Consider the following 25,411-nt stretch of genomic DNA (forward strand, 5'->3'; position numbering starts at 1 on the left):
TTCCATTCAGTAGTTTATTAATTAGAAACACACAGGAGACAATAAAAAGAACAAACTCAAAAACGCCAGCACTCGGCCAAATCAGTCTTTCGAGTTGCCAAAGACATTCAGAAATTAAAATACACTTCCAATTTTCTAAATGTATACCAATCACTAGGTACTTCGCCAGGTAAACAGTGCACGGCCCACCCCAGCCTGATATGTAATGTGGACTTCTGAACGCTGCGTAAAAACGGCTGCTGTGGGAATTTAAAGTTACACCTAAAAGACGCTGCTGGTTGGGTTTTATTTTAGCAATAGTGACTATTTCAACAAAGAAGCCGTCGATGATTTGAAAGTTAAAATAATTGAAATGGTTTTGATCGTTTTGAGACGTAGAAGAAGCTTTTGACACGGCACAACTTGCTTCCCCTCGGAGTTACTCTTTAAAACTGCAGCATCTTACAAAGCGAGCGTCGAGCTCGGCCTGAGATCCGGTAACGGTGGGGAATGAGGAGGGGGGGGGAGTTAAAAAATTAGAGTGATGATTTCTTTTTTGGCTGTTTGAACAGAGCGGTTGGGCAGCTCCACCAGCAGTGGTTCAACACGGCAAAGCTGGTTAGCACCTGAGGGAGCAGGTCGAGCTCAGAACGCTTCGGTGGTCTGGCGTGGATCTGAGGCTCCTCGGCAGCTCGGAGCCACATCTCACTCTGCTCCTCGTCCACATCGTGAACGTTATTGCTTCGTGAAACAAGTGCATATATTCAGGGGGAACAGCTTTTCTTCAACCCCCGTCAGACATTCAGAAAAAACTTTTTTTCTCTCCCATCTCGGCTGTAAGAGCCAGAAGCACAGCTCGGTAATTTAGAGGGGTTAGATCTTCCAGGACTCAGCGGCCCCCCCTCCCAACCCCAACTCCCCCCCCGCCCCCTTTTGGAAAGGCACAAGCTGCAGAAAGTCTCACATGCACACACAGATTTAAGAATAATAATGATAATCTCCCCCAGTTCTACAAAAATAATTTGAGATTTGATCACATTTAGTGATGCGGAAAAACGACCGATGACAGACTGATAAAATTATTTTTTAAATCGCTAGTAAAAAAAAGAAAGAAAAAGCAGCATTGAGATACCCCTGAGGTGTCTGAATCACACACACTACTGTAAAAATGCAATAAACATTTTTAAATAAAAAAAAAAAATGAAATGGGCGTGGCTCTCTGATTCAAACAGCTCCTTTAAAAGGGCGCCAACATTTTACCGGTTTAAAGCAACGACATTTCGAAACCTGCGAGGATTAAAAAAACATATTTAGAAAGCGGGTATTCTTTTTTTTTTTTCTTTCTTAGAAATGCATCATATTTGAATAAAACATTCGTCTTTTAAGAGTTACGTGGCAAACAAACCAGACAAATAAAAGGAGGACTATATTTAACGGCTACAGCCGCTCAGTTCATCACAATAAACCAGCGAACCGTTCTCAAAGCAGCATGTCTGAATAACTAATGAAGCTCCTCCCACTGGGACGCTCATTAAAAAAAAAAAAGAATAAAAAAAGGGGGATCTGACCCTTTTAGCTTTTCTTATTTTTTTGTTAAGGTTGTTTCTATTTCCTCCCGCCTGCACAGTACTGTGATGCGTGAGCGCCGCGTCTCCTTTATTTTTTTTAGAGACTACAACATGGAGGTGACCTCTACTCGTTATCACAGCTATGTCGACGACCACGGCTAACTTTGTGATTCAAATACACTTCTTTTTTTCACTTCCTCCCCAAGCATCTCTTTCTTGTGGCTCCAGCCTGCCCCACACACACACACACACACACACACACACACACTCGCATTCACATGCACCCGGGCACACACACTCACACACTCACACCACAGGCTCAGTCAGATGGAAGTCTTCCTGACAGGAGGCTGGAGGGGGGGTGGGGGGGGCTCGCTCACAGTTTGGCAGCCATGAAGTTGATGTGAGGCCGGACCAGCGGGAAGAGGGGCAGGCTCCTCTTGAACTCCGTCATGTCCTGGACCAGCGTGGGCTACGAAGAGGAGGAAACAAGACAGTGAGCCGGTGGTCTCTGGACTAATGTGGTCTACTATCTAGACCTCTGGGGGACGACAGACAGTCTAGACTAGAAGCATAAACAGAGAAGGAGATTCAGACGATGGTTACCTGAGGCAGGGAAGGAGCCGGGGCCAGGTTGACATCGTTCTGAGCCGGGAACTCTCCCACGATCGGACCTGGAGAGAAAGAAAAAAAACGACATGGAGGTCAGCCCGACTCCTGAATGAACCCGGAGCATCGAAACCAAACCAACATGCACACGGATACTCACAGGAGTCCATCTCCCGGGACAGGACGTGCACGGACACCTTGTGTCTCTTCGGGGCTTCGACCGTCAGTCGTTCCTGCAGAGAGAGAGAGAGACAGACAGACAGACAGACAGACAGATATGTTGATTCAAATCCACAGATGTACAAAACAGAGTCTCTCCAAAAGGAAATCACACAAAAGCACCAATTTAAATCTGGTGCTCATCAGTTTGTTGGAAATCACAGCTTGAAAAAAGCATTGAAGTGGAATAAAGGAGTAAAGAAGTGTGAAAGGGAACATCACTAATAGCAGGGAACATGGTGCCATCCTTCCTCCCTCCCTTCTTCCTCGAGGCCAGCTTTAGGAGGGCGACCCAGACATCCCTCTACCTGCTCCTCCTGGGGCACCCCGAGGTGCTCCCAGGCTAGACTCGTCTTCTGGGTCCCCCCCCAAGGCCTCGTCCCAGTTGGACATGCCCAGAAAACCTCTAAAGGGAGTCACCAGGGTGTCTTGAGCTCCTCCCCCTCTCTCTCTAAGCCCCGCCTCCCAACAAAAGGAAGGTCATTTCATCCCGAATGTGTGATTTTTAGCCGACACCACATGAGAAATGCATCGGGTGTATTCTGTGTGAGACCTCTAACAGTTTGAGCCGGGATGAGATAAAACAGGCTGGCCGTCGTCATGGCAACAGATACGTGGTGAGCACCCGGCGTCGGTGTCACCTCGGGGCTATGAATAGAACCGGGAGACGAGGCAGTAAAACCATATAACCACACACACACATTAGAGGAAGCTACGCACGACCAATTATCTATGGATGGAAATAAATGGGATTAAATTAGACATTCGTGTGAACGGGTCATAATTAGCATATGATTTCTTGAGTTAAGTGACCACATTTAGTTCAACCGTGATGTCAAATTTGAGGAAATGTTCCTCAGTGTTCCCGAGCTTTGTGTAGAACGGGATGAGCGTGAGTCACGGTGACCTCTGACCCTCAAATTATTATTTAGAACACAAAGAAAACAACAATTCATAACATAGCGGGTCACACAAATACATTCAGTCAGGAAGAAGAAGTAGAAGAAGAATCTCTAACAGTTTGATGTGAGGACTAAAATATTTTATGACTATAGTCATAAAAAGTCAGGTTATTATTGTAATGTAATTATTGTTATGGCTCCTAATGATGAAAATCCAGCGTTAACACGAAGTCACAAAGAAGCACAATTAACGTCAGAGAGCTCCGTTATTTGAATGTTCAATTAAACGTGTGACTCATCTTTACAAACATTTCCACCATAAACGATGAGCCAAAACTCTTCTTCATGCTCAGATTTGTTTAGCTGATTATGGTTTTAATATCCACTGGTTCCAGCGTGAGATGGTTCTAAATATTTTGTTATTTAATAGGAAGAAATTAACCTTCATCTGAAGGAACTGGAGGATTTATTTATTATTATTAAAAAATATAAAAGAAATTAAAACATACGTGCAATGCCATGTCTGTAACGGGTACATTTTTGGATATATCTGAAATTTGATTATTCCCCATTATTATTATTATTATTATTATTTTTCAGTCTGGATGTGGCTCTAGTTAAATGTAATAAACAGGTTATGAATGTTGAACGACCAGCAGTGGTCGTAAAAAGCCAATAATAATAATAATAATAATAATAATAATAATAATAATAATAATAATAATAATAATAATAATAAGAGGACTGTGTCTCAGACGGAGTCGAGGGCAGAAACACGGCATGACATCGAGTTTCACTACTTACTCTGTAGAACTCCATCACGTTTTCTTTTGTCAGAGTCTTCAGGTAGGACACTTCAGTGTTATCTGCAACACGAAAGGACAAAATAGGTCATTTGTCATTTTATGGAAGTTATTCCTGCTGCACCAGAATGCCACTGGAAGTGTCAGCTCTGACGACTGTCGTTTTTCTGTGCCCCCCCCCCCCCCCCCCCCCCCTCCTGAACACGGGGAGCATCAGTAATCAGCAGCCCTCCATCACTCAGGGCTTTGGGCAGATTACCAGAGAATCAGGTCCATTACATCCATTACGGCACTCAGGAGAGAGAGTTGTGCTACGGCTGCAGATTATTTCAGCGCTTTAATCGATTCCCAATTTGTGCAAAGCTCAGAGCAACATCCTGCTCACCTGTGGGACCGACCCGAATATCGATAATTCTCAAGAAAGCTGCAGTCGACTGTTTTTACGCAACACAAGATTTACAGTAGAGGTGGGAGGAATAATCAAGATTCTGTTGAACGATTCTGCGTCGATGCAGGAAAGTCTACATTTTATAAAAGTAATGTAGAACATCAACTGTAGAATTTAAAATTAATTGTAAAATTGAAATCCAAAATAGTACGACGGCGTTTTCGAGTCACTGTAGAAATAAAAATGAAGCAGAGAGAGGGGGGCAATATTCAGAGAAAAGGGTTGCAAATTTGCTACTTAATAAATATATATAGCCGATATAAAAAGTTACTTGGTTCCACTAAGTATGCCGTTGCTATGACAACAAGTGAAAGCTACCACTAGCATCTTAACCCAACCGCCCCGATCAATAAACACCTATAAGATGACAGTTTGTCCTCATATGAATAGAAACCAACAATAAGCATCAACATCATCACCCTAAGGACCTTAACGAGGCGTCGTCACATGTTGGGATGAAGATGAAGCGTTAGCGTCGGGGGGGGGGGAAAGCCTCACCTCTGTCGAAGTTGTACTGCTGGGAGATGATCTCGCCCCAGTACTTGGCGCACTCAGCAGACAGCTTCTTGGGTTTGTCCAGGCGGCGGATGGCGAGCGCCTGGATGTGTTTCTGGAAGGCTTCGTCGGCCATCTCCTCCACGGCCTTCTCCATGGTGCAGAGGAACGCCTCCACCCGGCTCTCCAGGTAGTGGGGCGCCTTCTCCGACTGGATGATGAAGCGCAGGCCTTGGACGCCGTTGGCCCGCCGCGGCCCGCTGAACACGATGTAGCCTGAGGAGGAGGAGGAGGAGATGCTAGAGCTCAACGTCTGCAGAAAAGACTGACTATTTTACTCTAAAGCAGAGGTCTTCAACAGGGATCCGGGACCCCTAGTGGATCCACAGAGTTACTGCAGGAGGGTCCCCGAAATTATTTGATCCCAAACTTATTTTATTCCAAAAATGTAAATATGTCTTAACATGAATACAAACTATATTTAGCAAATATAAATCTTTCCGTTTGTTTAATATTATGTTGAGAAATTGTGATGTAGAAATGCCAAAATTAAAATATTAATTATTATTTTAATGCTTAAGTTATACATGACACTATAGGCTGCACTACACATTATTATTGACTGGTTTAATAAGGAACACAGTTTTATATGATATGTAATAGGGGGTCAATATAAGCCTTTGAAAGCGTCTTTAGACCTCTGCTCTAAAGGCTAAAGTATGAGTTATTCTTATTGTCTCCATTAAACTCAACATGAACTTCACTTCACATCTGACACTGATTACAACACAGAAAACCAAGAACCCAGTTATTCTCAGAGTTATTAAACATAATCACGGCTGACAGCACTAACAGTTCCTATTGTTTGCAGAGAAGCGTTGAACTACGGAACGTCTCGTCTGTATTTATACACTCTCTGCTCACCCAGCTGCTCTTTGGTCCTCAGCGTGTTGAAGCAGGGCTCGGAGATGATCTGGCAGAAGAGCTCCAGCAGCATGTTGTCGTGGGTGGTCTGCATGTCCGTCTGATAGTAGATCTCGATGCCACAGTTGTTGTGCACCTCGTTCCTCTGCTGGTAAACGTACCAGCCGCCTGAGAGGAGCGGGGATGTTAGTTAGAAATACACCGAGACAGAGGGAAAACTCTAAAGGCCGTAAAGCAGGAGCACACGTGTGATCTGTAGGTCAGAAGCAGGAAGGAGAACCTAAAAGTTGCATCCAAATATTCTAATAATTTCATGTATTTCCAAAAACTCCTCGTTGGGCTTCTCCAGTTTTTAAACAGAAAACAGATTATAGAGATGACTCGTTGCATAATCTAAGAATAGATGAGATAGATCTCTGTGGTCAGAGTGGCACTGACCAATCACGTTTAAGGCCCGTATGGAGCACAAAACAGGAGGAGTCCATTGGCTGAAAATGAATATCTGAATCCACCGGCTATCGCCTGATAATGATGTCGCTTTTTTGTGTTATTTATTAATCTGACTGGACACATGAAACACTCCGGTCACAGACGTCGTCTCGTCTCCTTTCTTGTGTCTCAAGTTGCTTAACAGACTACAAACATGGACGGACAGACTACAAACATGGATGGACAGACTACAACGAGGACGGACAGACTACAAACGTGGATGGACAGACTACAACGAGGACGGACAGACTACAAACATGGATGGACAGACTACAACGAGGACGGACAGACTACAAACATGGATGGACAGACTACAACGAGGACGGACAGACTACAAACATGGACGGACAGACTACAAACGTGGACGGTCAGACTACAACGAGGACGGACAGACTACAAACGAGGACGGACAGACTACAAACGTGGACGGACAGACTACAACGAGGACGGACAGACTACAAGCGTGGACGGACAGACTACAACGAGGACGGACAGACTACAAACGTGGACGGACAGACTACAACGAGGACGGACAGACTACAACGAGGACGGACAGACTACAAACGTGGACGGAAAGACTACAAACGTGGACAGACAGACTACAAACGAGGACGGACAGACTACAAACGTGGACGGACAGACTACAAACGTGGACGGAAAGACTACAAACGTGGACAGACAGACTACAACGAGGACGGACAGACTACAACGAGGACGGACAGCTACGCTGGAAGCACAGATATTGTGGACGACGGGTTGAGAACAGGTGATGGAAGACTGGAATATGATTAGCATTTAAATTTCCTCTTTCTGGTATTTGTGTGCACATGAAATTTAGATTATGAAGTCGATAAAATGATTATAATAATAACTGCAGCGTCCCGGGGTCGACCACAAACTTTGTTGCATGTCAGAAGTTCAGACAGGATGGAGGTGAAACTCTCCAGAAAGACAACAACCAACATGGTGCTTTCTGCTGAGCTGCTGAGAATCCGTCTCCTCTCTCGTCCTTCATCTAAACTTTAAAACTTTCTCTTTGAGCGGGACATGAAGAGCCTTTTGTTCTTCAACGGGGGAAAGCTGCTTCCTTAAGTTTGTTTGAGTTCGTTGTGATCAAACTGCCTTTGAACGGAGGACGGGAAGTACGAAATACAGCACAAGAAGAGGTGAAACTGCAGAAAACTACAGAAAACGTGAGACACTTTAGTTGTAGATGTCTTTGTTTTACAAGTCCTTGTATTAAAATGGACTTTGAATTCTGGACATCAGCCATCTTTTGGATTCCATTTGGCTCGCACGGTGCCTTCGACAAAGATCGCTACCGGACGGATTCATGGGCCGTGTTTCTGGGATGAACTGTCAGCCAGCTCGTCGTTTCTTAATCCACCTCGGTGTGTTTACATCCTCCGTGTCCTCCTGCTCTCCTGCTCTGTGTCTGGACCGGCAGCCTGGAAGCAAGCCTGGAAAAATCCCAGGAAGTCTCCAGGAGGCCCCCGCACAGCTCAGGTTTTCCTCTCCACTTTCCCTAATGTAATCAGAACGGCAGCGCAGGTGCTTTGCTTGGCGTGAGGCATTCATCCTCGAGCCGAGGGGGGGGGGGGGGGGCGGCATTTCACTCCAATGACGTCCATTTCCAGTCGGTGACTATTATGTTCCTCTCGGGGAAATAAGGATGTCAAATTTAATCAAGTCTTAACAAACGTCACGGATGACGAGGGATGTGTGTGTTTGTGATGTGTGTTTGTGATGTTGGGGGGCGTGGCCTACCGTCTGGAACCTGCACCTCCCTGTAGCGAATCAGCTGGCTCGGGAGGAGGGGCTTCGTGTGAGCGTGCTGGATTAGCGTGTCCTCCACCATTTGCATCATGCCGAGAGCAGACTGGAGAGAAGACAGAGGAGAGACGTCAGGAGGAGAATTCTACTTGATGCATGATTCAGTTCTGATTATTATAATGAGCTCAATATGAGAATGTTTAGTTAACCTTTCTTCTTCCATTCATTTATTAAACCATGCACTCTACACTTCAGTTGTTATTTTATTATGATTATTTATGTACAACTTAGCCCGGCTCTTTGCTGTCGACGCCTGTTGTATTTAAATGTGCTTTATGAATAAAATGACTTCACTAAATGATTCTCGATCGGATTTAAATATAATGAGCCCAAACCAATTACATTTTGGATGACACCGTTGATGTACTACATTACTGATACAAGCAGTTATACAATAATAATTGTTTATAGACTTTACTGCATTGATGCAGAGTTGTACACAAAGCGTCACGATGCCTCATAGAATCGATTATTTCTCCCCCCCTAGCCTTTCTGTTATGCCCACTGTTTTTAAAGTCCAGCTGAAATGGAAAAATGCCCTTTAAACCCTTTTAGATCACATTGTGCACCTATTTAACCATATAAATAACTCTTAAAAATTACCAATTTCTTCCATTTTCACCCTATTTTACCCACAAATAAAATAATCTATTTATACATATATTTAGAAATAACAGCTATAATAAATAAGCCTCTGACGTTTCCCAACAGGCTGCATTAAGTTTTTGGGCTACGAGACCAGAATTAAGCCATCCTGACATTTTCCCCACCTTCAATGTGTTGATTAGACTGCTAATTGATGGCACACATCGGTAAATTAACTGCTCTCTCTCACCTCCATCTGAAAACTGCAGCTGGCTTTGATATTTCTACTTTCAGTGTATATTTGTATGCACATGGTTTTGCTGTAATTTGCCTAGTTTGAGAGATTTCTGTTGCTACACGTAAACAGAGACAGAGGTTCTCGTTGCTCCAAACATTATAGAATCACTTCCAGAGACAATGTACTGCTGACTCGGGATAATCCACAGACTTCACCGTCGACAGTTTCACTATTTGTTTTTAAACAGTCAGCAGAAAGTAGCTGGAAAATAGTTGAATTCTGTTGGTTGGGAAGTTTCTGTAGCAGATTTAATCACACTATACTGTATATATATATATCTTGTCAGATATCCACGACTTCATGGAAGTCAGACGTCACTTTTCATGTGTTTTTGGCTATTAATTTAACATAATTTCAAGAAAAATGTCTTACTAGTATGAAAAAACTCCCATTTTAGTTATCTACAATAAAATAGTTATTTTAATTTCACAAAAATTACGATGATATTCATTATGATCCACACCAGATCTTCGTCATCGTCAGCGTTTTGGCTCATTTTGGATGAAAATGGCTCGTCGCTCCCGCTGGTGAGACTAATTCCCTCTCCGCCAGACTGACGGCGTCATCATAACAAGCCGCTGTGACAGCTGGGACCTCATAAAGCCCGACTTGATGGCGGATTCCTAGAAGATGTTTTCGACTATAATCATCTGTGATATTATTTGAAGCTAAAAGGCCGGATGTGACTCAAACATTCACAGTGAAAAAGGCAGAAAACTTCCATAAAAAGAGGGAAGGAAACGATCCTCAGCTGGTAGTAACGACTGGTGACAAACCTCCTTGGTGATGTTGCCATGGAGAAGGGTTTCAATATGTAACCGTGACAATAGCTGAGGTATGAAGGCCTTCAGGCGTGGGAGAGTTACATCTGGAATACAGATCACAGACAATAGCAATCAATCAAAGAGCAATTTCCTGAGCAATTTCCCAAACAGCTATCAGGGAAAAAAAACACAGAAAACCTGCTGTGTGTGTGCGTTTGTGTGGTGATTTCATCGTACAGCACTCCCTTTGTGAACAAGATAGCAGTCATGCGTTAGACAATCATGCAAGCCTGGTAACACACACACACACGTACAGACACACACACACACACCAAGTCTTAATGTTGGCTGGCTGGCCGATCTCAATTCAAGCAACGTCTGACCCAGATTCAAGGATGAGCTTCTACAGCGACACACACACACACACACACACACGGAAAGAGGAGACTGAACGTGGCTCATAGACCCCATACGGGGGCCGGCAGGAGGGCAAAGAACACCGCTAAGGGAACAAGACCAGGTAATTGGAGGCCCTGGTGGCTCGGCTGCAGGGTTTGACCCCGCAGGTTAATTGAGTCTTGTGTGAATTTGAGGATAGTTCTGTGTAAGCTCTGTGGTGTAAAAAAAGAGAGAGAAGAAAATCTGCCCTTCAGGTTCCAGACTGGCACTGCAGAGGAAAAGACTGCAGCTAGGGAGGCGTCTGCTGGAGAACAGCCTGAGCATTCAGATGAGTTACAGCAGGAATACATGAGAGGAAAAGGTGAGCCCTCTGCCAACCGTACACCTAACTAAATTCAACTTCAGCACCAGAATTCACGTCGTCGTAGGAAGCTCACACACGTAACACGCGCTTGGCATTTGTTCTGTATATTAAGTTGTCCCCACAGCTACCAAGCACATGGGCCGAGACTTTTGAGACACAAGTAGGGAAAAAAGAAGGATTAAGAGGATCCGTTCCTCACCATCCAGCGCCTCCCTGAGCTCGTCTTTGGTCCAGGCCACCTCGGTCATTAGCAGGCGAAGGTAGTACATGGCATGCTGGTGCGGCTGCTCGGCTCGGAAATTATTCAAAGACCTCATGTACTGCAGGGGAGAAAAGAGGAGGCGAAGTCAGCATCAAACACTTCACCGCCTGGATTTAAAATAAAGAATAAACCTATCAAACTACTCTCGTGTTGTAAGAAAATGAAATAAAAAAGGTTGTGAATATCTGGAGGGTTAAAGCCAGCTGGTCAATGAATCGATCGGGACTTTGTGCCAATGACGTCGGTCGGAGCTTACCGCTTCTTTGATGATGTCAAAGCGCTTCTCATCGATCTCAAAGGTGGTCATCTTCTCGACGATCTTCTTCAGCAGGATGTGCTGTTTGTCACTGTAACCTTTAACGGACAGCTGCAGCAGCCGGCGAGACAGAGGACAACGTTATCGACACACGGAGAGGTGGAGGTGAACTTTTTAATCTACTTATTTATTTATCTATGGGTGGCGATCTCATCCCTATACTACATACATATAATATATATATAACACGTCTATATTTGTCTAAACTGAACTAATTAAAATGTAAGGAGTCTATCTGAATGTCTGTCCTTCTACATCAGATCAACTCTGACATCAAGAGAAGTGCTGAGTCATGTGTGAACTCGTGCCAAAAAACCTTTTTAAAGGCACGTTTTGTTTGAAAGAAAAGGGTCAAAGAACAGTCAAGGTTATTTAAAAGACTCCACTTTGCCAAGTCATCTGCACCTCATGGCCCTGCATGACTCAGCAAAAAAAAAAAAACCTCACGGCTAGGTCGCTGACTCAGATCGCTTATAAACGAGGCCATTTACACGGTGACCCGCCGTCTCAGGAGGGGTCGACGGCGGCCGTGAAAGGATGCAGGTTACTAGGTCATGTGACAAAAAGGGGTGAAGAGTGTCAGTGCGGAAGTTGGAAAGCTGAAAAAGAAAATAGAGCTAACCACCACCACCACCGCAAACCAGTATCAGTGCATCCACGTTGCCACACACACACACACACACTCTCTAGAGGAAACTAATGTATTCATACACTGAGGACACAAAGGGGTGCCTGATTGCAGAAGCGGCTTGTTCACCGTGTCCATCCCACTTCCTGCATACAGATCTACTTCCTTTGTGCACGTTCTGCAGAAATGTGACTATGAATCCTATTTATAGGTATTTACGTCATTTGGCTTCATTGCTTTCTTCTTCTCTAGACACTTTATTTTTTTTCCATCTCCCAGCTGTACGACACTCGACACGATGGAAGCGATAGAACGGCAGCCAAACAAATAAAGAGTATTAATCAGAAATCGTGCCTTCGCTCCGTTCCTCCTTACTCCCTTCAGATGCACATGCACCGTCGTTTTCACTAAATTAATCCGTCACGTGAGTCTTTAGGCATGGGACGATCATCCCGGACAAAGTTCACGAGATTGTCCAGATGAGGGTAATAAAACTCTTAAAATGGCACTAAAACTCTGGAATCACTTTCCATTTTGTTCACAAACTAAATGTTTTCATCGTGTCACAGATATATCTTTGTTTTGTGAAAAACAAATGAGATGACCAAAACATAAAGGTCTCCCTGCGTAAATAAAGGAGAAATAAATGTAAAAAATTAATTCTATGATTCCATATTCTTTAAATCAGGCTCCATTTTTTATTTATCTACCATGATAGCGAGCTAGGCAGCTTTTCCAATCAACTTGTGATATTTAAATTATCTCAATAATTATAATTTAACAGTTTTAAGTTGCCATATTATCCGATGTCGTCCCATCCCTACAGTCATTCATGCATCCCTGATTGAAACAGCCACGAAGAGCACTTCACATAATCAAACCGAGTGTAAGAAAACCAAGCCATGTCCAAGCTCTTCCCCTCCAGACTTCCAGCGGCTTACTTACGAGGACGGCATTCATCCCCGAGGCTATGCCGTACACCAGCCCGGCCAGGCGGGCTGCATATGCATACTCGCTTAAATCATCCTTCAGTAACCTGAGCAACAAGTAGGTCATGTTGCAGTGCAGGGGATCTGCGTAAAGGTAGCGACTAATGGGAAGAAGAACAAAAACAAAACAAAAATACATGTTGGTTGGGAACCCAAAAAAAAAAAGTATAAAGAAGAATGATAAGAAGAGTATGTATATGCAGCCTGATAACCAGTTTTCTGTCCCCACTGTTTTCAGGTCAACCATTTAAAAAAAAAACACCTGATGGGGATAACCACATTTTGTCGTAATACATCTAATAGAGAGGCATGAAAATGACTCTGTGAGGAAATGGTTGCCCTGAGAAGTCATGAGGGTTTCGGTGGAGGTGGGTGAGCATAAAAAAATAATTAAAAATAGGGGAAAGAATTGATGAAGAATGAAGAGGAAGGTGCAGAGAAGAGAAGACCGGCCAGGGCTGAGTTTCAAGGTTTTTTTTTGTAAAATAATTTGCTTTTTGTTGTCTCAAATTGTCAAAGTATTTTGATGATACATGATATGAATGAATTGTATCATCCTGTGGGATAAAAACCTGGCTGAGCCTCAGGAGCCCCGGTCTGTTGGATGATTAAAAGGTCTGGGGATGCAGCATGACGACGACGTAGGGGGGATTTTTTTTTTTAAATACTTACATACATCCCATAGACGGTATTTTGGAGGTCATAGTTCAAGCCAGCTAGCTCGGCTGCATATGCATACTCGTTGAGGGAGTCCTTGAGGAGCTCAAGGTATAAATATGCCATGTTACAATGCAACGGGTCCACGTACGCAAACGGGCTGTGGAGAAAACGGCAGCAGTCAAACAGGAACAAACGCAGAGAGGCTCTACAGTCTCTCACAGTAGAAGATGATGGTACTGAAGGTTCACATCGGCATGATATTAACTGTATCTGTAAATCTAAAAACAAATCTCCTACTGACTGCAGTTATTAAGGATGCATGTGAAGTACGTTTGGTTTGGTGAATGACTTGTTTGTTTGTTAAAACCTACAAACCAGATAATCTTAAAAAGATCCACCCAGAAGAGTTTGGTAGCGTTTCCAACTATTGACCAACCCCAGCTCATCCAGTTTATGCAGCAGCATCTTCCATGTAAACACTATAAGAGTGTTTGGAAGTGGCCTCTTAAAATTACAGCAACACTGGAGATAAGGAGGCAGATGCAAGATTTACTTAATTATATTGGCATGTTTGCAACAGCAACAATATAACTATTATAATATTTGTTTGTAGAGCAGCTACAGGAATTATGGACAGAACATGTTTACATATTACTGCTGGTGGTCTGTGCGTTGTATTAGTAATAGGATGTTTAGTTATTATATGTTTGAGAAATAATGAGGTAACCTTAAAAAGTAAAAAGTTGATTTTCTGGTGAGGATACAAGCTGAACTACGACGTCACCGTTTGATACGCACCTGAAAAACTCAAAGTTCAGGCAAGCTTTGGGCAGGAAGAACTTGTCGTCCTGCTTGAACCACACCTTGCTCATCGCCGTGTCCTGAAGAAAACCAACATTCCTTATTTTCAGAGTTCAGGTACATTTTGTGCAAAGACAATTGTTTGGCAACACTGGTGAGAGAATGTTTTCATTTTGTCTTCAGGAGAATGAAACACATACGCTCCTCAGCTCCTCTGATCTCGACACGACGGCAACAACGCTACGACTAAAACGCTTTATATCTCAATCACAAGAACATGAAAGTAAGCAGACATTTTTCAACAATATGCAGCTAAATGAGGTCAGTATTGAAGAGAGACAACACTTTGCGTACTTTGACAGAGCTGCGAAGCGGAAACACTTGCCTTGATTAAAGTGGGGACTGAAGGAGAGTCTTTCTCCAGAGGATAGATCTCGAAGTTTGTCGGGATGAACTCGTTCCTCATCGGCAGCTTGAACTTGCCATTGAGGTCCGCGCTTGCCCATTTCTGTAACACAGAATAGGCAGACGGGGTTTAATACAACTTCACTTTACAGAGCAAAAGTGTGTGATTTGTTTAACCCATGTATACCGGATGCTGCGCAACATTGTTGATTCGTCGTCATTTTCATGACCAGACATCATTGGTTCAAAGAATATTTATTCTTGCGATGCTACAGATTAATTACAATAGAACATTTTTACTGTAATCTATTTTTTTATTCTTCTATTGAAACATTTAAATGTGTGAAACTCGTGACGTGTTTGGATCTAAAATCTCAAATTTGACATTTATATCGGCAGATAAGGGAAGTTTACATTATCCAGATAATCTTAATGTAGGATATATTGTTTATGAAGTTCTTTAGCTGTGAATAAGTGCTCTGGATTGCCAATAATACGCTATTGTAAACGGCTTTTGCAAACATTTTGCATCAACAAGACATTCCAAAGAGTCGTTCATGTGAAATATTTCCATTAAAGTTCCTTGCGTCATGAAAATGACGAGGAATCAACGATATAAATAGGTTAAAAGCAGTGACTCACCTCAAGGGATTCTTCAGAGATGGCCTCCTGTTTGTACTGCGTCCCGTACCACTCTTCTGTCTTATCCGTTTGCCCTTCAAATGACTTTGACACCACTGCAACTCTGAGGAGGAAATAAATAAAGAAATAAGAACGTGAACTCGGTCACGTGACATGGACAACTAAATCCTCTCCGTCACATGGGATGTGAGTGCTTTTCTATGAGTATGGCGTTTGGATGAGGTCCGACGGTTGGTGGAGATCCATCGACACTGATGAGCTATATTTAGAATCACAGTCACAAAGCGACAATAAAAAATGTTTCTGCCCGTGTATGGACGCTTTTGTATTGATTTTTTTCCTCTCTCTTCTTTTCTTTTTTCAAATGTATTATTATTATTATTATTCAGTGTTTCTGTCATTTCTCTGTTATTTGTAGTGATTGTGTTTTATGTCGGGACCCCTCCAAAACCAGATGATACATCTCAAGGGGTTCATCCTAAATAAACACAGTTCAAACAAAACAAAGCAGCAAAAGCAGGTTGTTAGACGATCAATAGGATGCAAAAGCGGGAAAAAACAAAAAACAAATAGTGCGCATCGACAACAAGTGTGATTCTAATTCCTGGCACGCTGACTTTGTGTAACGGCTGCTGCAGTGAGATGGAGATGTGCTGGCAAGATGCCCAAGTTAAATAACTGCTTCAGGAGAGGAAGAGACCGTTGAGTCAACGAGGGGCAAGCAGTCTCCTCCTCGGTAAGCATTAAGGAATCGACGAGTAACATCCAAATGCACTTTAATTGATTTTAAGTCCCATAACATGAATAAGCTTTAAAGCGACGTTAGGCTAAGATCTTTACAGAAGACACGATGTTGGGCTGCAACAGAGGAGTTCTTGCTATTCACACCAAATATGAGTCATTTCTTCGATCTATAACCTTCAGCGTGACTAAATAAAGCTGCCAAACAGAACATTCCAGATGTATGGATCACCATTCCAGCCAACCTGGCTTCAAATCTAGCTCTGCTTTTACACAAAAATACTATTTGATAGACCGATACCTTTAAATAACACGGTGCAGTTAATGAACCGATTCAGAGAGCGTGATTTAGATAATGTATTACTGAGCAGCAAACATATCCATCTCCCCGATATTACTAAATGACCCTTTGTAGCTGCGGAGATAATCGGAATCCGTGAAGTCGCCTGGGATTCCTTCTCAAGGCAGACAAGTTTAATATACGCAGCTTGTCACCGTTGGCAGGCTGCAAACATTATTCATTATCTGAATCTATTATCCTGTGTATTATTTTCCTTGTATTATGCATCACAGACACCAGCTGTGAAGATTCAGCAGACTTTTTAAAAGGCATTTCAAATACACGCATCGTTGTGTGTATGGAAAGCTTTCTTTGCATCTATTCATCTATTTTCTCTACATGCCAGAGGTGCTCACAAGTTAAGTTATTCTATCTGTAATAACCACGTCCTCCGGGATTTATGACATCTGTTCTGTTATTTTCAGTAGACCAGAGACGGATGTTCTGGCACCGACCTGACATGTTCTGGTCTCAGCTTATCCAGCACCATCTCGATCAGATCCGGCCTGAAGTCCTCCAGGAGGTACTCTGCTGCTAGAATCTCTTCAAGCGGGTAGTACTGAAACACACAGAGCAAGACAACTGTAAAACATCTGTGGAAAGGGCTTCAAATAAAAGGATCTTCATCCATTTTTCTCCCTCTTATAAATAATTAAACTGGGGTTGAAAGAGTAAATGTGTTGTTAAAGCTCTCATCTTCATGGTGAGCAGATCTCAAATACTAGTTAAACAGAATAAAAGCCTGCAAGCTGTTAAAGAGAATTGAGGGTTAAGTTGTTTGAATTTGCACAGCCAAACAGACGGCAGCGATGATTATGTACTTCATCAAACAGCCAGTCGTACAGGAACTGCGGCAGGTATTGAAAAGCCGGACTGTGCCCCTGCAAAACCTCCATTCTCTCTCAACCAGAGTCAACAGCTGCACCAGGCAGCCGATGACGACAGCGGACTCAGACGCAATGAGCTGCATCGTGTCTCCCTGGAAACAACCTTTGCAGATGAAGAGGGGGGGAAACCTACGTGTACGAGACCAGCCACTTTGGAAGTGTAGCCACGGGGTCTCTCCTTGTCCTTGAACCTGAAGGCCACTTTGTTTAAATCCTACGGAGAGTGAAAAAGAAGGAGAGAGACGAGTGAAATCATAATGCATACAATAGAAACAGAAAGAAATGTTCCAGTTTATACTATTCTGCTTCATCAGACACGCTGCTTATAGCAGAGATGTGGAGAAAAGATACAGATAACACAGCTGGCAGGTTTGAATCTCAGCTGTCCTATTAGTTTCCCAGCTAACCAGAAATAAGAAGGTCAGCTTCACCCTGCCCGTCTGTCTGCCTGCCTGCCCGTCTGTCTGAAATGTCGTCACTGAATAAACATCATTTACCTTGCACTCCTCAAACACCCACGCCTGAGGTCCCTCGGTCCGCAGTTTCTGGATGTACTGGAACATGTGGAAGATGATGTCCTCCACGTGCACTGCAGCGACACATAATACACACTGTATACGTATATACACACACACACACTGTACATAACACGCCTCGATGCACACAGCATCTATGTTTAATTCACACAGCAGAGTAGATGCAGGTCCGTGTGCTACTTACAGAGGCCCTCCTCAGTCAGGTCCACGTTGATGATGAAGAACATGAACCCTCTGGCTCCTTCTTTCTGCCCTCCGACAAGCGTGTTCACCCAGCCTGGAAAATAATAGTAATTATTATCATTTTTAGTACGTCATTTGTACATCTTGAATACTTTAAATCAAATCAGAAAATAGTACATTTTCAGATTTTTGTTCCGTTTAATATTAATTTAGAAAACAAAATGATATCTAAAGATTCAACGACCTTAGAGGTGGGAGACGATGACGATGATGATGCAAACCAATACATAATAGTTTTCAGCAAGTGTCTAGCACATTAGTCACAAACCTCCAAACATTTTACAACTAAAGCATGAACGTTTCGGCATGTCATCGACATTCCCCCAAGGTTTTATTTCAGACATGGAGGCAATTTATATCTGATCTCCGGTGACCTTGAGAGATCACTGACCTCCAGAGTTTAACAATGATTTAAAAGTCATGTACGTCTTTGCCTAAATTGCATTTTTTTTTTTCCTTTCTTTGTTCTAATAACGATTGACAAACTAATTTGGTCAGCTGGTTTGTTTCCAGGTGTAAAAGTAGCAACAACTTCTGCTGTACGTTACATGGAATTACATGATTGTCATTCGTCAGACCACATTTGAGGAATCAAGTAAGTGCTTTTATTATTGTGACAGCTGCATTTGCAAGAATGTAGAAAACAGAATTACAGTAATCATGTTGCAAACTGGCACATTTGCAACATGCATGATCCACTGACGTCAGTATTGCTGCATAATGTGTAATAAGTGTGGGAATAAAACAATTGATGTATGCCGCCTTCACAGCTTTAAAACCCTGAAATTTGACAGCCTGAAATGTTCTTGCCCTCTGCCAAGTCCCAGAGATCAAAATCTGAAATGCCTCCACGCCCGAAAACAAACCTCATGGTTTATAGGAACACCGGAGAAATCTTCATGTTTAAAAAATAAATCTGCTCCATCGTTACCTCGGCGCTGTACTTGAGGTCCTACCTTTAGATTTGAGCTCCGATAACAAACTTCCGGGTCCTTCGTGGCCGATCAGGTGTCCCAGATAATGTCCCGGGTTAGATTTGTAATACTTCTGGAGGTCAGGGATGGGGAACGTCACATACAGGTTCCTGATGTCTTTAATGGGCACCACTTTGTAGAATTGCTGCGGCAGAAGAAGAAGAAACAAACTCATTCATATGATAGGCGTGTACAGAAAGTAATATAGTGAGATGTTGGTTTTTTAGACTAATAACCACTGAACTGATCATTTAAGTCAAAGTTATAAAACCTAAACAAATACATCTAGATTAATGAGCATCAAACTCAAAGTAATTAACAGCCTTATGAATCTGGAACTGGACATAATAAACAAACAAATAACCTTCATTAATCTCAAACTGGACCTCAAACTCAAAGTGATTAATAAATACATCAAACTACCCATAAAAATCACAGCGGGAGCCTTTTTATATCGTTAAAGAGGTAAGTGAAAGGTGTCATTACTGCCACATCAGCTGAAGTTAATGACTTTACTTCTGCAAACACCGTAGTCCGTCTTCATAATTAGGAATTTAATCATTAGTTAGAGAACAGGCTGAAGTGTGATCTGGGGTATTACATCGTTGGAATATGCTCCATTTATTTACAACTGAATTACTCCTGTTGTGTGCTTGTTAATAGAAATCTTAAGCATAAACGTTGGTGTTTATTCTCGAGGTGAGGAGGATCACAACGGTTGGGTGATTGATTTTCATCAGAGAGCTGATAGAGTTGCGTTATATCTATATTATAGAGATAACTTTTAGGGGAAGAAAATAAGCTGATAACAGGTCCGATATGGTATCATTAGCACTTCTCAGATGTTCAGCAGGACTGTTAAGGCTCAGCCCACATTTCCTTAATTAACGCCAGAAATAATAACGTGTCAAAAGGTTTTTGGAGTTTTTATAAAGTGGAAAAAAATAAATCTTATGTAGTCTGTGTAGAAAAACATAATTCAAAGTACAAACCGATGAATTGGTGGAGTGCTAGTAAAGAGATCTGTGAGAAATTGGTGATAAAAGCAGCAGACTCACTCTGAGGTGTTCCTCCTGGAACGGGTGCTCAGGGAATTCTGGGATAGGTACGTTCTTGTTCTCCACCTCCCCGAACAGCTTCACCACCATGGAGGTCAAGTCATCTAATGACTCTGTAGGTAAAAGAGGAAAATAACGCTTGGCTTTAAAGTTAGTAGACAACAAGTAGCTCATATGATCGATCAAAGAAGACGCAAACAAAGTTATGATAAAGGCAAACAAGCTTAGAAATTCAGAGAGTGGGATATATGGGATATATGAAGAACGAAATATGTTATAAAAAAAACAAAAAACATTAGTACAAAAAGTGCTAAGTCATTACTGGGTTTTAGAACAAATTCCCACAGCACTCGATTACAAATGATTCAAAGTTGTTGGTGTTGTTAATTAATGACTATAACAAAAGCGTGTTGGCTTTTCATTTGTGAATATGCTGTTTTTACTGCAGTATCAGCTACGGCTTATTAGGGAAATGTAATTATCTGTCCTTCAATACAAAAGACTGCTGTAGATGGCAAAACAAAAAGAGGGTGTTGTGGTTTTACCACGAAAAGGAAGCAGAGGTTTTTCAGAGAAGATTACAAAGGGCCGAGTTTCAGAAAACAAATAGATCACCTCCACCATGTTAAACCTCAAGAGCAAAGGAGGTGTTTGGAATAACCTTATATAGTAATATAATAATCTAGGTTGACATCTTGAGTTCCTCTTTGCCGTCTTGAGTAACCGACAGTGAGGTCAGAGAGGCTTTTGCAACATTCATTAACTCTTACCTCGGCCTAACACACACAGTCCCATCAGGTTGGAGGAGTAATATGTGGAATGAAACTTCAGGAGCTCCTGACGGATGTCAATGCCATCTTTAGACGGCTGCGTCTCCAGAGTCACTTTGTTACCTGAATGAGGAAGAAGAGGTGAACAGAGAAGATCCGTCACGACGGAGTACAACTGGTACGATCCATATTTGCTCGTTAGATGCGATAAAACAAAAATCAGAATACGCCAGGTTTGAAGAATCAGATTGATAAATATGAGCAGTGTATTATTGGCAGTAGACAGTGCATTATGGGCAACGGACAGATAATAACTGCACAGGAATCATGACTATTCTTTTCAGAATACTAACGATGCAGACGCAAAAACATCAGCATGGTCTTCATAAATATTCAGATCACGAACACACAATACTTCAATCTGAGAGCACAATCAGTGAACGATGACCCAGCGACCGCAGCCTGTCTGGAACATGAACAAGCTGCTTTTCTGACATATTTCAGTTTTTATTTTTGAGACAGACACAGACAGAAAACAACAATCTTGAGACGATAACGTTGCTCCGCTACGACGCCGTGATTTCCAAGCCTGTCTGATCCTTTTTCTATTCTTAACCGGAATCAAGATACAATTCAAGACTGCCATCAGGTGGCTATTTTCAGCTGGGAGCGGCTCCAAGTCCACGTCACTGTGATGTGGGAATTCACTGGTGCAGAGAGTAAATGCCCTTCATGCCACGAGATTTCTTTTTTCCCCGCTTCACAACAGTTGAGACAGATCAAAGCTGTAGATTCTGTACCTGTTCCAAATTTACTGAAGGGGTGGTTAGGGTTGCCGGTAGCCTTCTCCAGCTGGAACAGCCTCCAGGCGTCGTTCATCAGGTTCTTCTCATGCTCAGAGTCTACGGCGTTCACCTCCCGGTCCTTACAGCTCTCATCAAACAGCGGGCACAGGAAGAACTGGGCAAACCTGTACAGATGGCAATACGACAGGAAAGAAATCATCAGTATTATTGTATTGAGCCGAATCCCGCTCTGGGTTAAATGTCCCGGGCCATTTGTAGAGAGAATGTGATGCAAATCCATTTGCATGAGTACAAAGTGAGAGCAACTGGAAGTGTAGGGTAAAAATAATGGGGGCCACATGATCCTTTCAGACAAAATGCTCTTCAAAGAGGCATCATCATTAATATTTCAATATACTCTGCACTGTCCTTCCCTACCACTACAGCGCAGATGGCCTTCACAACCCACTGGTGCAGAGGGAACAATTAGCCCATCACACATAAACAGGTGCCTGCTGTACGATCAGTCATTTATAAAGGAGGTAAGATTATCCCCGATAGGTTAAGTTCCGACACCGACCGACTGTCCCCTGAAAACCGACCCAGCTGAGCAGAGACCCCTGCGAGGCAGAGGGACATCCGTTTCACCCTGTACCTGAGGATTTTAGTCTGGGGCAGGGGGCTGGATTATCGCCTTAGGTTACAAAAGAGAGCAAAATGAAGCTGGGTCTGGTAACCAAAGACGGACAGACAAGAACCTGGCAGCTTACTTGTGTTCACACCTGGACTCCCAAGGGGAAACACTGTATACGGATTAATAAACAAGCACTTAGGCTGAGATGACATCTGACATCAAACTCAAGTATGTAACGAAAACATTTACAGAGACCAAGTCGTATGACGGGGGAGGACAGATCTTGGATAAACATGACACATAATTATTTTGGTGCAAAATGAATCTCATCACATGAAAGTACCTATCTAGTGCTCCTTCCAGGTGCTCATGGGACACATCGAAGTAATAGTTAGTGTGCTCTCCACTGGTGAAGGCGTTGGAGCTGCCTGCGTGCTCACTGAGGAACTGGCTGTACTCATTCTCTTTGGGGTACTTCTTTGTTCCAAGGAACAGCATGTGCTCACAGAAGTGTGCCAGGCCCGAAATGTTCCCCGGGTCGGACAAAGAACCTGGGAATTAAAGAAAAAGAAAGGCCACAGAGAGTCAGTTGATCGAGCCGCGGCTCCAAGCTCATTAAAAGGTTTGGATGTATAACATCTTGACTGTTCAGCGTCTGCTGCCAAACTGGCGGGTCAGACTGGAGACGAAAAGCGCTGAGCGGAAATAAACCCAGATGTGTGACGCAACAGCAGCTAGATTTATAGGCGTAGAAAAATACATCGTTATCTTGGTATCCAAGTGAAGACACAGCAACAGTATCTTAATGACTCATAATAAGTAACCAAATGTTACTTTTACTTTCACTTATGTATTAACAATGTCATCATAATGTCCTTCCCCTGCCATAAATGCAATATCTACCGTTTAGTCAGAGAGAGAGAGAACATATAGGTTGAGATCATAACATGTTGTATTTTTCCCCATGGCAACTGTCTTATCTGTAAACGGACAGCAGGTAGATAGACAGCAATGTTGTGTTTATGGGTTAATTCATCTTGCTGAGCTACCTACACTATGGATGAATAATCACCAGGGGTAAAGGAAGATTAAAACCAGTGAAAAACAAATTCTGTTATCAAGACAAAAATAATTTAAAATATGTGTGTAATTCATCTAGTCAATAGAGAAGCCACTTTTTTTTTCTTTTTTTTTTTTTAAACAAAAGGTCCATAATAGAAAATGTACATATGTATAATGATGCTCAATGTCCATTGACTCTAATAGCTTATATTTGGATAGAATACCATCATATTCCCCACACTACCATGACATAAGAATTTTGTAATTTTGTTCATGAACATTGTAGATTTATTTAGCAAGAATTCACAGTAGTCATTTAGAGTATTTTCAATGATTGAAAGCCCCTCTCTTTTTTCTTGTTTTACCTATTTGGACATCCAAAGCAGCTGAGGATTTGTCTGTCGTTGGGTCACTGATGAGCATAGCCTTCAGGCCATTGGTGAACTCCAACCCCCTGTAAACCCGTTTGTCCTCGGGAGAGCGAATTATTTCACCAACCACCCTCTGCACAGCCGGGTCGGTCATTCTGAGTGGCAAGGACGACACCAGCCTGGGGTGGAGGGGGAATCATACAGAAACGTTAACGGTCAAAATGTTTTAGCATTTAGAGTTTAGCACGAGAAGGCACACCTGCTCTAGCATAACCATGAACGCAGCAGCTGTTTGGCAAAACGGTTTGGTTGATTCAAGACTATGTTGGGAATATGACATTTAATCATTTCACTGTTTAGTCACGTCAATACAACCTACAAACCCTGTGAGGAAGTCGGATGAAGAGTTTGTATTGCCAATAGATATAGATAGATAGATAGATAGATAGATAGATAGATAGATGGATAGATAGTCAAATAATCCTATAAACAATAAACACACATAATGACAATATACATGTGCAAGAATCCTACTCGTTGCAACGATGCTGCTCTTACATGTTAACACTACAATATATATATATATATATATATATATATATATATATATATATATATATATATATATATATATATATATATTCACACTTTTAAAATACACTTTATATTGTGAGGTGGTAGTCCGAAAACACGACGTCGCCCCAAATAAAAGCGGAGATCAGCAGCAACCGTTTTACATAAAATAATCCTCCTCCTCACAGAAGGCTAAAATAAGCTAAGCTAAGCCAAGCCAGTATATTAACTTTAGCTCCGCAAAAGTGAGAAAAACACAAAAAGTGACAGTTGTGTTCCTTTATCCGATTCCGCCATTAAGTCCCCGCTGTTATAAAAATGTATTTTTAAGTTGACAAAGAATAAGCCCCGCACATAAATGCGTGTTTTAAAAGCTAGCTACCCACCCTTTAGCATCAATGCTAACCGTTTAGCAGTATCCTTAAATTAGGTCAACAAACCGGCTTTAGCTAGCTAGCTTCCCGTTTCGCGTGACAATAGCTCACTCATTTATTAATTTTACAAAATGTTACGACGTTTTGGCCGACGACACTCACCTAAAATCTTGGTTAAGACGGAATCCGCTGCCGGCTGACTGGAGATATCTCGTAAAGTGGGCCGGTCGGTTAATGCACTTAAACATACTTTGCACCCATGAAAAACAAACCTCGGCGTTTTTCACGGCGCCATTTTTAAAACAGACGAAAGCAATCGAGCACAGAGCGGAGCACTGTGCAAAGTGATACGTGCTCGTTTCTGCGGTGAATTCAGCGACTGTTGACGTGATTACGACGATAACTATTAATGGAAAAATCGGAATTAAAGCGACTGGAAGCCAAGCAACGCGTCTCACGTACTTCTGGAATTATGTTGTGTCATTGGTTCTAGTATCGATTAACCTGCCTGCGTGTGTGGATTTCCGTTTACTTTTTTTCTTCTTTCTTTATTGAACACAACAGAAAACATACAGAACCTCGTAGAGGAAAACATAAGCAATACAATATTATTAAAAAAAGCATCCTGTAAATCAATTTAATTAGATAATATCTCAATATTTTGAGTGAGTATCTCAATAT

General features: G+C 42.3%; 1 protein-coding gene across 2 annotated transcripts; it reads right to left on the bottom strand.

Annotated features, from left to right (window-relative positions):
* On the bottom strand, window positions 1-25,021 carry ide (insulin-degrading enzyme). Of its 2 annotated transcripts, none has more exons than XM_084021546.1 (25): window positions 24,893-25,021; window positions 23,778-23,962; window positions 22,694-22,901; window positions 21,732-21,901; window positions 20,932-21,054; window positions 20,162-20,274; window positions 19,086-19,248; window positions 18,071-18,163; window positions 17,848-17,939; window positions 17,484-17,564; window positions 16,919-17,022; window positions 15,383-15,485; window positions 14,721-14,843; window positions 14,333-14,415; window positions 12,831-12,975; window positions 11,198-11,308; window positions 10,879-10,999; window positions 9,929-10,020; window positions 8,204-8,315; window positions 5,948-6,115; window positions 5,027-5,299; window positions 4,082-4,143; window positions 2,317-2,389; window positions 2,154-2,221; window positions 1-2,019 (listed from the first exon to the last, which is right to left on the bottom strand). In XM_084021546.1, the coding sequence occupies exons 1-25, from the start codon at window positions 24,976-24,978 to the stop codon at window positions 1,924-1,926; spliced, it is 3,048 nt and encodes a 1,015-aa protein (XP_083877672.1). In that variant the 5' UTR covers window positions 24,979-25,021; the 3' UTR covers window positions 1-1,923. The 2 variants fall into 2 exon arrangements, with proteins under 2 accessions (XP_083877672.1, XP_083877671.1); XM_084021545.1 differs by lacking the exon at window positions 12,831-12,975 and adding an exon at window positions 13,547-13,691.
* Window positions 25,022-25,411: the final 390 nt, after the last annotated feature.

The sequence above is a fragment of the Eutrigla gurnardus genome, assembly GCF_963514095.1.
Source record: "Eutrigla gurnardus genome assembly, chromosome: 11".
Lineage (NCBI taxonomy): Eukaryota > Metazoa > Chordata > Actinopteri > Perciformes > Triglidae > Eutrigla > Eutrigla gurnardus.